General features: G+C 41.8%; 1 protein-coding gene across 2 annotated transcripts in view; it reads right to left on the bottom strand.

Moving 5' to 3' along the window:
* Positions 1 to 10,075, bottom strand: part of GAB3 (GRB2 associated binding protein 3) — an 82,169-nt gene extending 72,094 nt beyond the window's left edge. For both annotated transcript variants that reach the window (XM_034949914.2, XM_034949912.2), the window contains exon 1: positions 9,943 to 10,075. In XM_034949914.2, coding sequence (XP_034805805.1) covers positions 9,943 to 10,014 — 72 coding nt within the window. In that variant the 5' untranslated portion in view covers positions 10,015 to 10,075. The remainder of the gene's footprint in view (positions 1 to 9,942) is intronic.
* Positions 10,076 to 15,528: the final 5,453 nt, after the last annotated feature.

Below are 15,528 nucleotides of genomic sequence, written 5' to 3' on the forward strand. Positions count from 1 at the left end.
AATGCATCCACGGAGATATGGTTTGGCTGTGTCTCCACGCAAACCTCATCTTGAATTGTAGCTCCTATAATTCCCACATGTTGTGGGAGGGACCAGTGGGAGATAACTGAATCATGGAGGCGGGTCTTTCCCATGCTATTCTCACGATAGCAAATAAGTCTCACAAGATCTGATGCTTTTATAAAGGGGAGTTTCCCTGCACAAGTTCTTTCTCTTGTCTGCTGCCATGTGAGACGTGCCTTTCACCTTCCACCATGATTGTGAAGCCTCCGCTGCCACGTGGAACTTTGAGCCCATTAAACCTCTTTCTTTTGTAAATTGCCCAGTCTCTGGTATGTCTGTATTAGCAGTGTGAAAACAGACTAATATATGTGGTGTATTAGTACGTTCTCACACTGCCATGAAGACATACCCAAGACTGGGTAATTTATAAAGGAAAAAGGTTGGGCCGGGCATGGTGGCTCACGCCTGTAATCCCAGCACTTTGGGAGGCTGAGGCGGGTGGATCACGAGGTCAGGAGTTCAAGACCAGCCTAACCAACATGGTGAAACCCCATCTCTGCTAAAAATACAGAAATGAGCCGGGTGCAGTGGCAGGCGCCTGTAATCCCAGCTACTCGGGAGGCTGAGGCAGGAGAATTGTTTGAACCTGGGAGGCGGAGCTTGCTGTGAGCCGAGGTCACGTCACTGCACTCTAGCCTGGGCAACAGAGCAAGACTCCATCTCAAAAAAAAAAAGAAAAAAAAGAAAAAAGGAAAAGGTTTAATTGACTCAGTTCCACATTGCTGGGGAGGCCTCAGGAAATGTACAATCATGGCAGAAGGCAAAGGAGAAACAGGTACCCTCTTCACAGGGCAGCAGGATGAAGTGAGTGCAAGCAGGGGAAATGCCAGACCTTTATAAAACCATCATATCTCGTGAGATTCACTCGATAGCATGAGAAGCATGGGGGAAACTGCCCCCATAATCTGCTTATCAATTACCTCCACTTGGTCCTGCCCTTGACATGTGGGGATTATGGGGATTACAATTCAAGGTGAGATTTGGGTGGAAACACAGAGCCAAACCATATCTCGTGGGTTCCATCAACCATAGGTTCAACCAACCACAAATTGAAATTAGAAGTAAAAAACAGAAAGATATCTAGGTAATTCCCAAATATTTGGAAATTACACAATACATTTCTAAATAACCCGCAGGTCACAGAAAAAAACTACAAGGGAAATTAGAAGATATCTTGAAGTGAATAAAACCAAAAATACAACATATCACCAGAATTTGTGGAATGCCATTAAAGCAGTGCCAAGGGGGAAATTTGTAGCACTAAATGTATATGCAGTTGATCCTCAACTTACAGTGGAGTTACATCCCAAGAAACCCATCATAAGTTGAATATACCCTAAGTCAAAAATGCATTTAATACACCTAACCTATCGAACTTCATAGCTTAGCCTAGCCTACCTTACATGTGCTCAGAACACTTACATTAGCCTACAGTTGGGCAAAATCATCTCACACAAAGCCTATTTTATAATAGTTATAAGGAATTTTGAATCAAAATTGAAAATTTGAAGTATAGTTTCTACTAATGAGTGTTGCTTTCATGCCATCGTAAAGCAAAAAAAGTCATAAGTCAAACCATCGTAAGTCAGGAACCATCTGTATTAGAAAATAAGAAAGATCTCATATCAATGGCCATAGCTTCTACTTTAAATGAATTTCAGAAAGTACACTGGCTGCTGTGGGGTCAATGCTAAGGGAAAGAAGCCAGACATAAAAGGACCACATAGTCTATTATTCCACTTATATGAAATTTCCAGAAAAGGCAAATCTATAGAGACAGAAAGCAGATCAGTTGCTGCCTGGGGCTAGAGATAGGAGTGAGCAGTGACTGCAAATAGGCTAAGGGAATTTTTCGTGGGGATAGAAATGGTCTAAAGCTAGACCACAGTGATGGTTGCATAATTGTATAAATTTACTCAAAGTCAACCAACTGTACACTTATGATGGGTGAATTCTATAGTGTGTGTATATATATATATATATACACACACATACACACACGCATACCTCAATAAAGCTGTTTTTAAAAACCACTGAAATCTGTGGAAATGGGTTCCCAGGATGTTAAGCCAAGGAAGACAGAATATAATATTGGATCAAGCTAAATGTATTAATGTGTGTGTGTGTGTGTATTTCCTGATTGATAAAGTGACATCTTTAAGGTGCTGAAAAGAAAAACAAAACAAAACAAAATTTTTAAACTGTCAACCCATAATTCTATGCCCAGTGAAAATATTTTTTAAAATGAGGGAGAAATAGACTTTCTCAGACAAACAAAACAGAGAAGTCACTGCCAGCAGACCTAAACTACATGAAATGCTGAAGGAAGTTCTTCAGGCAGAAGGAATATGATAGCAGACAGAAACTTGAACCTACATAAAGAAATGAAGAGTGACGGAAATGGAATAAATAAAAGAAAAATAAAAGTTTAGTTTTTTCTCTTTGTTTTAATTGACTGAAAAGATAACTGGTTGTCTAAAGCAAAATTAGTAGTAGTGTATCACATGTTTATAGCACATGTAAAAGTAAAATGCATGAGAACAGCACAAAGAATATAAGAATGGAATTGGGAATATACTATTCCAATGTCCTTATACTACTAATATTATAATGATATAATATTATTTAAAGGAAGTCTGCAACTAATTAAAAATATATAATTTACACTCCAGGGTAACTGCAAAAATATGAAGTTATGAAATGTAAGTTAACAATGGAGATAAAATGGAATAATAAAAAAGGCTCTATTAGCCCAAGAGAAGGCAGAAACAGAGGAGAAAAGAAACAAAGAACAGATAGAACAAATGAAAAACAGCTAGCAAGATGGTGTATTTTAATATAAACATTTCAATAATCATACTTTATGTGAATGAACTAAATATGCCAATTAAAACAAGGTGAGAGGCTGGGTGTGGTGGCTCACACCTGTAATCCCAGCACTTTGGGAGGCCAAGACAGGCGGATCACGAGGTCAAGAGATCGAGATCATCCTGGCCAACATGGTGAAACCCCATCTCTACTAAAAATACAAAAATTAGCCGGGTGTGGTGGCGCGTGCCTGTAATCCCAGCTACTCAGGAGGCTGAGGCAGGAGAACTTCGTGAACCCAGGAGGCGGGGTTTGCAGTGAGCCGAGATCGTGCCACTGCACTCCAGCCTGGCGACAGAGTGAGATTCCATCTCAAAAAAAAAAAAAAGGCGTTAAAAAGCAAGACCCAACTCTATGCTGTATATAAGAAACCTACATCAAATATAGACACAGAGAGGTTAGAAGTAAAAGAATGGAAAAAGATACACCATGCAAGCACATATCAAAAGAAAGCTATTATCAAAAAGACAATAGAAAGAAGAAAATAGACTTCAAAACAAGGAATAGCATCAGGGACAAAGCAAGACATTAAATAATGAAAAAGGCTTCTATTCCCCAAGAAAATATAGTAGTTCCAAATGTGTATAACTAGAAATGGAGCATCAAAATATGTGAAGTAAAAACAAATAGAACTGGAGGTAGAAATGTGGACACTGTGGACAAACCTACAATTACAGATAGAAACTTTCACATTCCTCCCTCAGTAACTGAGAGTAAAAGTGAACAGAAAATCAGTAAGGATACAGAAGAACTGAATAACATTAACAACCAACCTGGCCTAATTAACATTTATAGAACACTTTACCCAATGACAGAAGAATACATATTTTTTCAAGTGCTTATGTACGTGAAGTGAAACTATATTGTGGGCCATGATATACATTTAACAAATTTTAAAGAATATAAATCATATAGAGTTTGTTCTTAGATCATAATGGAATTTAACTAGAAATTAATAATAGAAAGATATCTAGAAATTCCAATATTGGGAAATTACATAAACTTCCAGACAACCCTTGGATCAAAGAGGAAATCTCAGGGGAAAATTAAATAATATTTTGAAATGAATTAAAATGAAAATGCAACATATCCAATTTTGTGGGATGCACCTAAAGTAGTGCTTAGAAGGAAGATTGGCCAGGTGTGGTGGCTCACGCCTGTAATCCCAGCACTTTGGGAGGCCAAGGTGGGCTGGATCACTTGAGGTCAAGAGTTCAAGACCAGCCTGGCCAATATGGTGAAACCGCATCTCTACTAAAAATTCAAAAATTAGCCAGGCATGGTGGCAGGTGCCTGTAATCCCACCTACTCAGGAGGCTGAGGCAGGAGAATTGCTTGAACCCAGGAGGCAGAGGTTGCAGTGAGCTAAGATTGTGTCACTGCACTCCAGCCTGGGTGACAATGCGAGACTCAGTCTCAGAAAAAAAAAAAAGGAAGATTATAGCATTAAATGCTTATATTAGAAAATAAGAAAGGTCTCAAATCAGTAATTTAAGTTTCCTCCCTAAGGAACTAGATAAAGAAGTGATTAAATTAAACCCAATGCAATCAAAAGGAGGAAAATAATAAAGATAAGAGGATAAATTAATGAAATTGAAAGCAGGGAGAAAGTAGAGAAAATAAACGAAACCAAAGGATGGTTCCTAAAAACTAATGTAATAAATGAAAACTGAGGCATCACTACAAATCATACAGGCATTTAAAGGATAATAAGGGAGCATAATGAACAACTTTCTGCCAATAAATTCAAGAACTTAGACAAAATAGAGAAAAGCCTTGAAAGACACTAACGACACTCATTCAAGAAGATATGGATAACCCACATAGCCCTATATCTATTAAAGAAATAAAATTTGGCCGGGCCCAGTGGCTCACACCTGTAATCCTAGCACTTTGGGAGGCCGAAGTGGGTGGATCACCTGAGGTCAGGAGTTTGAGACCAGCCTGGCCAACATGGCAAAACCCTGTCTCTACTAAAAATACAAAAATTAGCCAGGCATGGTGGCGGGCACCTGTAATCCCAGCTACCCGGGAGGCTGAAGCTGGAGAATCTCTTGAACCCAGGAGGTGGAGGTTGCAGCGAGCCAAGATCGTGCCACTGCACTTCAGCCTGGGTGACAAGAGTGAAACTCCATCTCAAAAAAAAAAAAAAAAAGAAAGAAAGAAAATTTGTAGTTGATAGCCTTCCCGAAAAGAAAAGTATAGGCCCAGATGTTTTCAATGGTGAGTTCTACCAATCATTTAAGGAAGAAGGAATACCAATTCTACACAACATCTTTCAGAAAATACAAGAGGAGGGAGAACTTCTGATTTCATTTTATGATGCCAGCATTATGCTAATATCAAAACCAAAGATAGCATAAAAAAGGAAAACTGCAGACCGATATCCCTCATGGACAGAGACACAAATATCTTCAGCCAAACTATCAGCAAAGCAAATCCAGAAATATATGAAAAGAATAATATGTTACAACCAACTGAAGTTTATCCCAGAAGTTTGAGGTTGGTTCAACATTTAAAACCAAGCAGTGTAATTCACCATAGTAACAGACTAAAAAATAAAAAACATATCATCATTTTTATAGATGCAGGAAACACAACAAAATCCAACTCATGAGAAGAAGCCTCAGCAAACTAGCAAGATGGGGGAACTTCCTCAATTTGGTAAAAGGTGCCTACAAAAAGCCTACAGCTAACATACTTAAAAGGTGAAAAATGGAATGCTTTCCCTCTAAAATCAAGAAAAAGTCAAGAATGTCTGCTCTCGTCATTTCTATGCAACATTTATAGTATTGCAGGTTGCAACTACAGACAAGGCTATTAGAACTAATAAGTGAGTTTAGCAAGGCTATGGGATATGAGGTCAGTGAAATCAATTGACAAACCAATCCTAAAATTGTCATAGAAAAACAAAGGACCTAAAATAGCCAAAACAACTCTGAGAAAGAAAAAGTTTGAGGGCTAAAATAACCTGATTTCAAGAATTATTGTAAAGCTACAGTCATTAGTCATTAAACAGCATGTTGTTGGCATAGAACAAATAGATCAATGGAACAGACTAGAGAATCCAGAAATAGATCTACATGGATATGGTAAATGGATTTTTTTTTAGATAGTTTTGCTCTTGTCGCCCAGGCTGGAGTGCAATGGTGTGATCTCAGCTCACTGCAACCTCCACCTCTGGGGTTCAAGCAATTCTCCTGTCTCAGCCTCCCAAGTAGCTGGGATTACAGGTGCCCACCACCATGCCTGGCTAATTTTTTGTGTGTTTTTAGTAGAGACAGAGTTTCACCATGTTGGCCAGGCTGGTCTTGAACTCCTAACCTCAGGAGATCCTCCAGCCTCAGCCTCCCAAAGTGCTGGGATTATAGGCGTGAGCCACTGTGCCCTTCAGGTAAATTGGTTTTTGATGATGTTTCAAAAGTAAATCAATGGAATAAAGGCAGTCTACTCAATAAATAGTACTGGAACAAATGAAATCGGTATGCAAGAAAAGAAACCATGATACAAACCTCACAGCTTTTATAAAATTTACTCAAAATGGATCATAGATCTAAATATAAAATATAAAAATATAAAACTTTCAGAGGCCGGGTGCATTGGCTCACGCCTGTAATCCCAGCACTTTAGAAGGCCAAGGTGGAAGGATCACTTGAGGCCAAGAGTTGGAGACCAGCCTGTGGGCAACGTGGAGAAATCCTGTCCTCTCTACAAAAAATACAACAATTAGCAGTGCATGGTGGGGAGCAGCTATAGTGCCAGCTACTCAGGAGACTGAGGTGGGAGGATCACTTGAGCCCAAGAGGTCAAGGCTGGGTGACAAAGGATCTTAGGCTAGATGAAGAGTTGTTAGATTTGACATTAAATCCATGATTCATAAAAGAAAAATTGTATTGGGGATTTCATTAAAATTTTTAAATTTTAGTTCTTCAAAAGAGGATGAAAAGACAAAAACTATGGGCTGCTAGAAAATATTTGCAAATTAAATATGCAACAAAGAACCTCTATCCAGGGACAAAAACAGTGCCTGGCTCTTGGCATTGTTTTGAAAACTAAATGAGTTAATACAAGTTCTTAGTGTAGTGCCTGGCACATATAAACATTCAATAAAAGTGAACTATTATAGCTTTATTATCACTGTTATTATAGGACTCTTTAAAATGGATAAAAATAGATGCAAGCCAAATGTTCACCGATAGAGAAATTGTTATATTGTATGTATTACAATGAATATTTGACAATGCTTTAACGAATGAAGTAAATCTATATGTACTAACCTGGAAAGATGTCCAGGATGTTTGTGAACAAAGCAAATTGCAGGACCGTTAGTAGAATATGATCCCAGTTGTGCAAAAAGAAAATTATATATTTTCTGAAAAATTTTGTAGAATGGTACTCACTGAACGGCTCACAGTTGTTATCCCTGGGTTGAGGAGTGGAATAAGGAGGAGAGCAAAGGGAAGGTAGGGGGGTAGGGGAAATTTAAAGGGGGTCTTCACTTTTCATTCTATTTATTAACATAAGAATATATTTCTTGTGAAACAAAAAATACAGATGAAAATAACTATCTTTTAAAAGACCAGTGATAAAAAATAACTTTCTGATTGTCTTCACTGATGGATTCAAGTGGATGAAGTACAAGCCTACTTTGGTCTGAAAGGTTTACCTAAAAACTGCCTGAGCTTCCATTTGTAACAGCAAACATTGATGGAGTGCTGCTTGCTGGCCTGGCAGCACGAATAACTGAGTTATTGCCCTGGTTGTGCCAATAACTAGTTTTGCTATGTTACTATTATAAATGTTAAACTATAAACTGGAATCAAGTCTTTTTTTTCTGTCTTCCCAGCCTGTAACACAGGGCCTAGTTCGGAGTTAGCGCTCCGTTAACGGGAGGGAGTGACAGGAATTGAATTTAAGCAGCTGTAACAGCCCTATCCAGGCCCCGTCGAAGTGACACATGATCACCATCTAGTGGTGAAAAAGATTCCTGCAGAATTTAGCTATGAGAGGAAAAAGAATTCTTTCTGTGGTGTGTTCCAGGGACAGATGCCTGTCAGCGAAAAAAGCATTGACTATATATGATCTTTCTTAGAGACAGTTCCCAAACATCAAGGTTTATGTCTTGGAGTGTTGGTAAGATGACACCTAGGTACTCTTGTGTCTTAAGTCTAGTCACTGCCCCATCATCACACGCCCCACATATCTGTAAGCTGCGCAGTGTCCACTCTTGCCACATCCCCTAAAGGAATGAACCACGTGTGATAATAGGCACACACACTCATGCCTTCCCAAAGTTGATGAAATACTAATAAACTTCCCTAAGCCAGTCTGCTTAAGATACAAAAAAAGACTGGGAAATAAAATATTCTATAATCTTTGCCCTCCAGGGGCATCTTTCTGTATCATCTACTGAAACTGTATAGTGAACCTTTAAAATGTCTGTCATTCCAAAGGACAACAAGGAAACCCATCCTGAGTCAACACTAAGAGCACTACTGTGTGACAAAAGCCTCACCTGCTCATGCAGGTGATGGGAGCAGGTTTTCTTCTCTTGCCTCCTTTGAGTAGCTTCACAGTTAAGGAAGCAGCTGGATAATGCAGAGGCCAAGAGATATTGGACCCTGTGCTTATGGACTCCTGGACTCAAAAGCAAATGATGTAGGGACACACTGGCACTTAGAGAAATCTCAGTATTTATGCACTCCTGATATTCACGTGCTAAACAGAACAACCTTCCTCTAAAGTTCTGTTCTGCAGAACAAACAACAAAAATCTTTTCAAAGACCCCTAAGAGAGAAACACACACTGTCTAGCCCGATGTGAATGGGGAAAGAGGGCTTGAGCAACTCCATGTTCAGGAAAATCTCCTGCCACACATTCTGGAAGGATTCATACATTATTGAAGTCTTTTTCTAATCCCACCTCTTGAACTTCCACACAATATGTGCCTCATCTATGTGGGAACAAAAACAGTTGTGAAATTTGGCCAGAAGAGGACAGCAGTTTGAGAGCACTGTATAGACAAGAGCACAAGGCTGAACCACATTTGGGGTGGGCTGCTTTGGATGAGCGCAGACATGCGCGAGTTTGTTCCTACCACCGTGCAGTGAAGTTGTAGAGAAATTAGGAATTGAGAACAAGATGAATCCATCCAGCTACTCCCAGCCTAAAAAAAGCAAGAAGTCCTAATAGCTATTTATATGCAACTCCCTGGGGATTGAAGTGGTTCTTCCTAATGGCTGAAAAACACTGAGTAGCAATCAGGTCTTTAAGCACAATGTTTTTAAGACCTTATCGTGAGGACGCTGATGGAGATAATGAACGTTTGAGGTGTCGATGGTACATCTTAAAACGGTAATGGAATATGTAGGAAGATACGCTCTTCCAAGTATTCCTAATTTCATACTAGTAAAAGTCAATTGTCCAGCTGGCACTATAAAAGCGCGGTGTCAGCATTAAGAAGAAGCTGAAACGAGTTACACGACGAGAAACGAGTTACACTGTGTAGGGTTCCAGACAGCAGTGTCCGATGACAGCTACAAGAGCAGCACTCCTTACTCCTTACGGTCCAGGGGGAATGCAGGCAATTCCCCTCTGGCTGTCAGTCTCCCTATCCCCTGCCGCGTCTCCTTCGCGGGGCGATGGGTCTCAGAGCCACCCCCAGCCAAAGAAAGGGGCACGCTTTCGAGATGTCTCCCTGGCCGCTCCTGTACGGAGACTGGCGCCTGAGGTTTCAGCCCCAACCCGCCTCCCTCCGCTAGAGTCAGCGGCGGTCTGGAGTCCCTGAGCCCCGCGGGCAGGCGCCACCTGGTCTCCGGCCCGCTGCCTAGCACAGCGGCGAAGCTGGCTCGACGTGCGATTTCGCTTTCCGTCCATCGGCCTCGCCCGCAGTCCCGGGCGCTGGGAGCGGCTGCGCCTGGCGCGCCCAGAGCCCAGCGGCTCCCCGCGGCCGCCCCGCGGGCGGGTGCCCCGGGACGCGAAGGCCGGGCGGGTGGCGGCGCCCCTACTCACGTAGCGCTGTAGCTTCCTCTCGGGGGGCGACTTAACGAGCCAGCCGGTGCACACTGCGTCGCCCGCACTCATCGTGGCCGCCGCCGCCGCTTCCTCCAGCTGGGCCAGCCGCCCGCGGCAGAAGGAAGTCGGGCCAAGGATGCCGGCGGGGCGGGCCCAGCGCCCGCCCGCCCAGCGCCGCCCCGAGCGGCCGCTGCGACCCCCGCCTCCGGCCGCCGCGGCCCCCGGGGAGGGAATCGACGCCGCCCGCAACCCAAGACGGCGGGAAAAGCAAGCAGCGAAGCCTGGGAAGCCCCTTCGAGCAACTGCAGCTCCGCCAGCGGCTGTGCCCGGGGTGGGGGGGAGCCTACGCAGCAGGGCGCCTGCCACTCTCACCCAGGGTCACGAGAAAGCGCTCGGAAGGAGCCCTGCGACCTAATGGGAGCACAGCCTGGAACCTGTTGCCCTCATGCCCCATCCCCAATCCGCCACGCCAAACGGGCTGGTCCCTGGGTCTCAGGGACCCTGGAGCTGAAACCCAAGTACCACCCGCATCTGCCATGTGCATAGTTCACGGAGAAACAAAAGCAAGACTCCTCTTGGACTTCCCTATTCCACTTGATTGCTTGCGCAGTAGTGTGTTTTCTATGTCCCTCCCCCAAAGATCGTTGTATTCAGTGATAAGCTTTGCCGGCTAAACGGTCTAAATGTCTTAATGAACCCAAATGACCCAAACTCAAAAGGTAGTGCTGTTTGCAATCTCTTTGACTCGAAGGTTTTAAAAGATGGATCTAAAGTTGATTGTGCCAACTAGTGTGCTGACCACGCTAAGTAAAAATAACAATCATGAGCACCTAACACTTGTGACCTTCCTTACTGCCAAGCTAACACCATGCCAGCGATTGTGCTAAGCACTTTCCAGGCGTTATCTCATTGAATCCACACAACACCCTGTCAAAGGGCTCTTATTATTATCTCAATTTTGCAGGTTACTAAAATGAAAAACAGGATGACAGTGTCACTTGTCGAGAGCCACACGAGAAAATCATCCATAGGCAGCCAGAGCTGTGTCAAGAGCCCATCCACTTAAGCACCACCCTCTGCTTTTTGTGGGTATCATCTGTGTGACGTTTGCTAGCATCTTCAACAGAATGACCAACCTCCCATCCTATCAGGCCAGATGCTTCAGGGTGATGAGCTAACATGGTAACACTAGTGGAGTCCCTCAGCACGGGCACACTGGCTTATAATGATTTTCTTGTGTGAGATAATGTCAGTGTGAATAATGGGTTCAGTAAGTCAATGGGCAGGAGTGCCAGCAGAAATGTGAATTTTAAAAAAGCGAATCCATGTACAAAATTAGTACCTGTTCAAGTGAGAAAAAATTGCTGCCCCTTCCAGATGGCAGTCCAGGTGGCTGTCTGGTCCCCCCAGGGAATGCTATGTTATTAGGGGTTGTTTGTCTCTGCCTGTGGGCAGCTTGAGCACTTAGCAGTGGCTGTGGCCATATCAACTGTTGCCAGTCCCTGAGAGCCCCACTATGCATTGCTAATTCTCTAAGTCTTGCTTACACCTCTGTTAAAAAAAAAAATCCCTTAATTATACTTTCCTCATTTCAACCCCTTGAGTCTACTGTTTGCTTCCTTTTGAAACCTTCACCAATAGACCTGGTCATGAGGAACTCCCTACGACATTCTGGGTGTGAGTCCAGGGAATGGTGATCATGCAGCAGCAGGGGCCACAAAGATGTGAGCCACCTGCTCTAGCAACTTTCCTGTACCTTCCAGACCTGCTTGAGTCTGGTCTCAAATATTCCACTTCCAAAAGAGGACGAAATAGCACCAAATTTATCAGTGGCAGCTGAAGTTCCATGGTTCTTTGGTGCCCCATGGTCAAGCATTCAGACTTTGCCACAGCCCAGGAGCAAGCTGGAAGCTGTTGGTGAAAAGGAAAATACTTCTTTTGTGGTAGGCTCCGTGTAGCCTCCCAATGTGTCAAAGGTCCTGTACCTGTTGAATCTACATGGTCATAAGGGTCAAGTGGCCTGGACCTGTCACAGAGCCTTTTCTTGCCCTGGATCTCTCCCCGAAAACATGCAACCCTACAGATGACTTGCTGAGTGCATTGGTGCGGCACAATTAAATGTAGCATATGTTGCCTACAAAATTCAAACATCCACACCAAATGCCGTGCCTCTTTCTGAGTGGTAGGTGGTAAGCGGTACAACAACATGTTGAATACCCAACGTGGTCCAGACCATCTAAAAACTTTGCTGAGGTTCAGGCTCTTGAGTTTTCATGGGGCTTATCTCCTGCCCTGTGGTGTACTTGTATCTTAATAAAGCATCTAGAGTATTCGCTACCTCTAGATCATCAGGTCCAGTACATATGTCATCAGTGTAATAAACCAGCACAACATTCACAACAATCAAGCTCCATTCAACGTGGATTATGACAGTGAGCCAGAGAATAGATATAGTCCTAAGGTTGTACTTCTGTTCCCGCCAGATGAAAGTAAGCTGCTTCTAGTGTTCTCTGCTGAATGGGAAAAAATAATATTTGGCAAATGAATAGCTGTATCCCAGGTGCCAGGGGGCTATGTTGATTTGCTGTAGGAAAACAGCATCATCTGGAATAGCAGCTTCAGTTCAAATCACAGCCTGATTAATTCTACAATTACCCACTACTAATCTCCAGACTAGCCAGATGGGTTAAATAAAGATGTGATATGAGTAACTATTCCCGTATCTTTTAGGGTACCCTGTTCTCACTGCCAGAGAAATCGAAATTGTTCCTTTCATGGAAACCCATCTTAGCTTCTCTGCACTCTAGCCTGGGGAGAGGAGAGAATTTGAATAGCAAGTGATTTTTGGCACCTGCATTCCCTTTGTGGCTTCCCCATTTATTTTTTGTTTAAAATAGACTTTGTTTCACGGTTCATTAACTTCTGTAAATCTTATAACTACAAACTTGTAAAAATAAATGCCTACTATTACAGAAGAGTTTCTATCTCAATTTCATCATGATGAGTCAAAGTGACTATGCATCTAACTTATTTGCTATGAAAAGAAAATGTGAAAAGAAAACTCTGGATCATAGACAGGCAGGGGAAACAGCTTCAAATGTGTGTGAGAGTCAGTAATGAGGAAAAGGACTGCACCTTCCTATATCTCCCACCTCCCACCCACCTCTTGATTTAATAAATCTAAGAAGTATGTGAATTAAAGGCCTGGAGTGCCATGGCACAAGTTCAGATAGGGGAACACTCTTTTTCCTCTATAGGCATCCATAAACGACTTCTCTATGAGTTAAAATCATCTAATTTTCATGTAGAATATGAAATTTGACTTTATTATTATCAGTGATAGTCTTTCATCATATCCATTATTGTTGTATTTAAAATTGCCCAAAATTGGTCAGGTATGGTGATTCACACCTGTAATCCCAGCCCTGTGGGAGGATGAGGCAGGAGGATCCCTTGAGCTCAGGAGTTTGAGCAACATAGAAAGACCTCATCTCTAAATAAATAAGAGATTGCACAAAATTGTTGTCATAAGTCCAAATCAAACACTTCTCAATTCATTCTATAAAGCCAGTATTACTCTGATACTTCCAAAACCAGAAAAAGTTAAAAAAAGAAGGCTACATGCCAATATGCCTCATGAATATAGACACAAAAATCCTTAGAAAAATACTAGCAAATAGAATCCACAAATACATAAAAATAATTATACACCATGCATCTCAGAGATGCAAGGCTTGTTCAATATTTGAAAACCAATTAATGCAATACAGTACATTAACAGGCAAAAGAAGAAAAATCACATGATTTATCAGTTGATGCAGAACGAGCATTTGACAGAATTCATGACAAAAACTCTCAGAAAACTCTCAGAAAATGGGGGAATTTCCTCAATTTATTAAAGAACATCTGCAGAAGACCTACAGGTAACATCATACTTGCTGGTGAAAACCTGGACACTTTCCCCCTAAGACTGGGAACAAGGCAAGGATATCCACTCTCACCACTTGTATTCAACATAGTACTAAAAGTCCTAGTTCGGTACAATAAGATAAGAAAAAGAAACAAATGGCATAAAGATTGGGAAGAAAATGTCTCAATTTGCAGAACATAATTGTCTCCTTAGAAAATCTCAAGGAATACGCAAAAACAACTCCCAAAACTAATAAGTGAGTTTTGCAAGGTTGCAGGACACAACGTCAACACATAAATCTCTTTGTACGATTTCAAGCTTATTATAAAGCTACAGTCATCAAAACTTTTTGTATTGGTGAAAGGATAGACATATAGATAAATGGTATGGAATAGAGAGCCTGGAGATAGGCTCACATAAATTCGTCCAACTGGTTTTTGACAAAGGTGCAAAAGCAATTCGATGGAGGAAGGATAGTCTTTTCAACAAACTGTAGCAACTGGACGTCCATAGGCCGAAACCAAACAAAAAAACCTCAACCCAATCCTCACACCTTATACAAAAATGAACTCAAAATGGATCCTAGATTTACATATGAAATGTAAAACTACAAAACTTTTAGAAGATAAAATAGGAGAAAATCTTTGGGACCTACGACCTGGTGATAAGTTCTTAGACATGGCACCAAAAATGCAATCCATAAAAGAAAAACTTGATGCCAGGTGCAGTGGCTTATGCCTGGAATCCCAGCACTTTGGGAGGCCGAAACAGGAAGATCACTTGAGCCCAACAGTCTGAGACCAGCCTCAGCAACAAAGGTAGATGGTGTCTCTACACCAATATTTTTTTTAAAAATTAGCCAGGTGTGGTGGTGCACACCTGTAGTCCCAGCTACTCAGGAGATTGATGCGGGAAGATGGCTTCAGCCCAGGAGATTGAGGCAGCCATGAGTGACAGAGCAAGACCTCACCTCAAAAAAAAAACAAAAAAAAAAAAAAAGAAAAAAGTGATAAATTGGACTTCATCAAAATTAAAACTTGTGCTCTACAAAATACCTTGTTAAGAAGTATAAAAAGACAGCCAGGCATGGTGGCTCACACCTGTAATCCCAGCACTTTGGGAGACCGAGGCGGGTGAATCACCTGAGGTCAGGAGTTCGAGACCAGCTTGGCCAATATGGTGAAACCTCGTCTCTACTAAAATTACAAAAATTAGCTGGGCGTGGTGGTAGGCCCTTGTAATCCCAGCTACTCGGGAGGCCGAGGCAAGAGAATTGCTTGAACCTGGGAGACAGAGACAGAGACAGAGGTTGCAGTGAGCCCAGATCATGCCACTGCACTCAAGCCTGGGCAACAAAACTGGAACTCTGTCTAAAAAAAAAAAAAAAAAAAGTATAAAAAGACAAGCTACAGACTGGGAGAAAATATTTACAAATCATGGATCTAACAAAGGACTCATATCAAGAATATATAAAGAATTACCAAAAATAAACAGTAAAAAAAATCTAAATAGAAAATAAACAAAAGATATGAAGAGATATTTCACTGAAGAGGATATACAGGTATCAAATAAGCCCATAGAAAGAGGTTCAGCATCATTAGCTATTAGAGAAGTGCATATTAAAACCACCACTACCTACTCATCTAAATGGCAAAAAAAAAAAAAAAAGTCAG

This window comes from Pan paniscus, chromosome X (genome assembly GCF_029289425.2).
Source record: "Pan paniscus chromosome X, NHGRI_mPanPan1-v2.0_pri, whole genome shotgun sequence".
Classification (NCBI taxonomy): domain Eukaryota; kingdom Metazoa; phylum Chordata; class Mammalia; order Primates; family Hominidae; genus Pan; species Pan paniscus.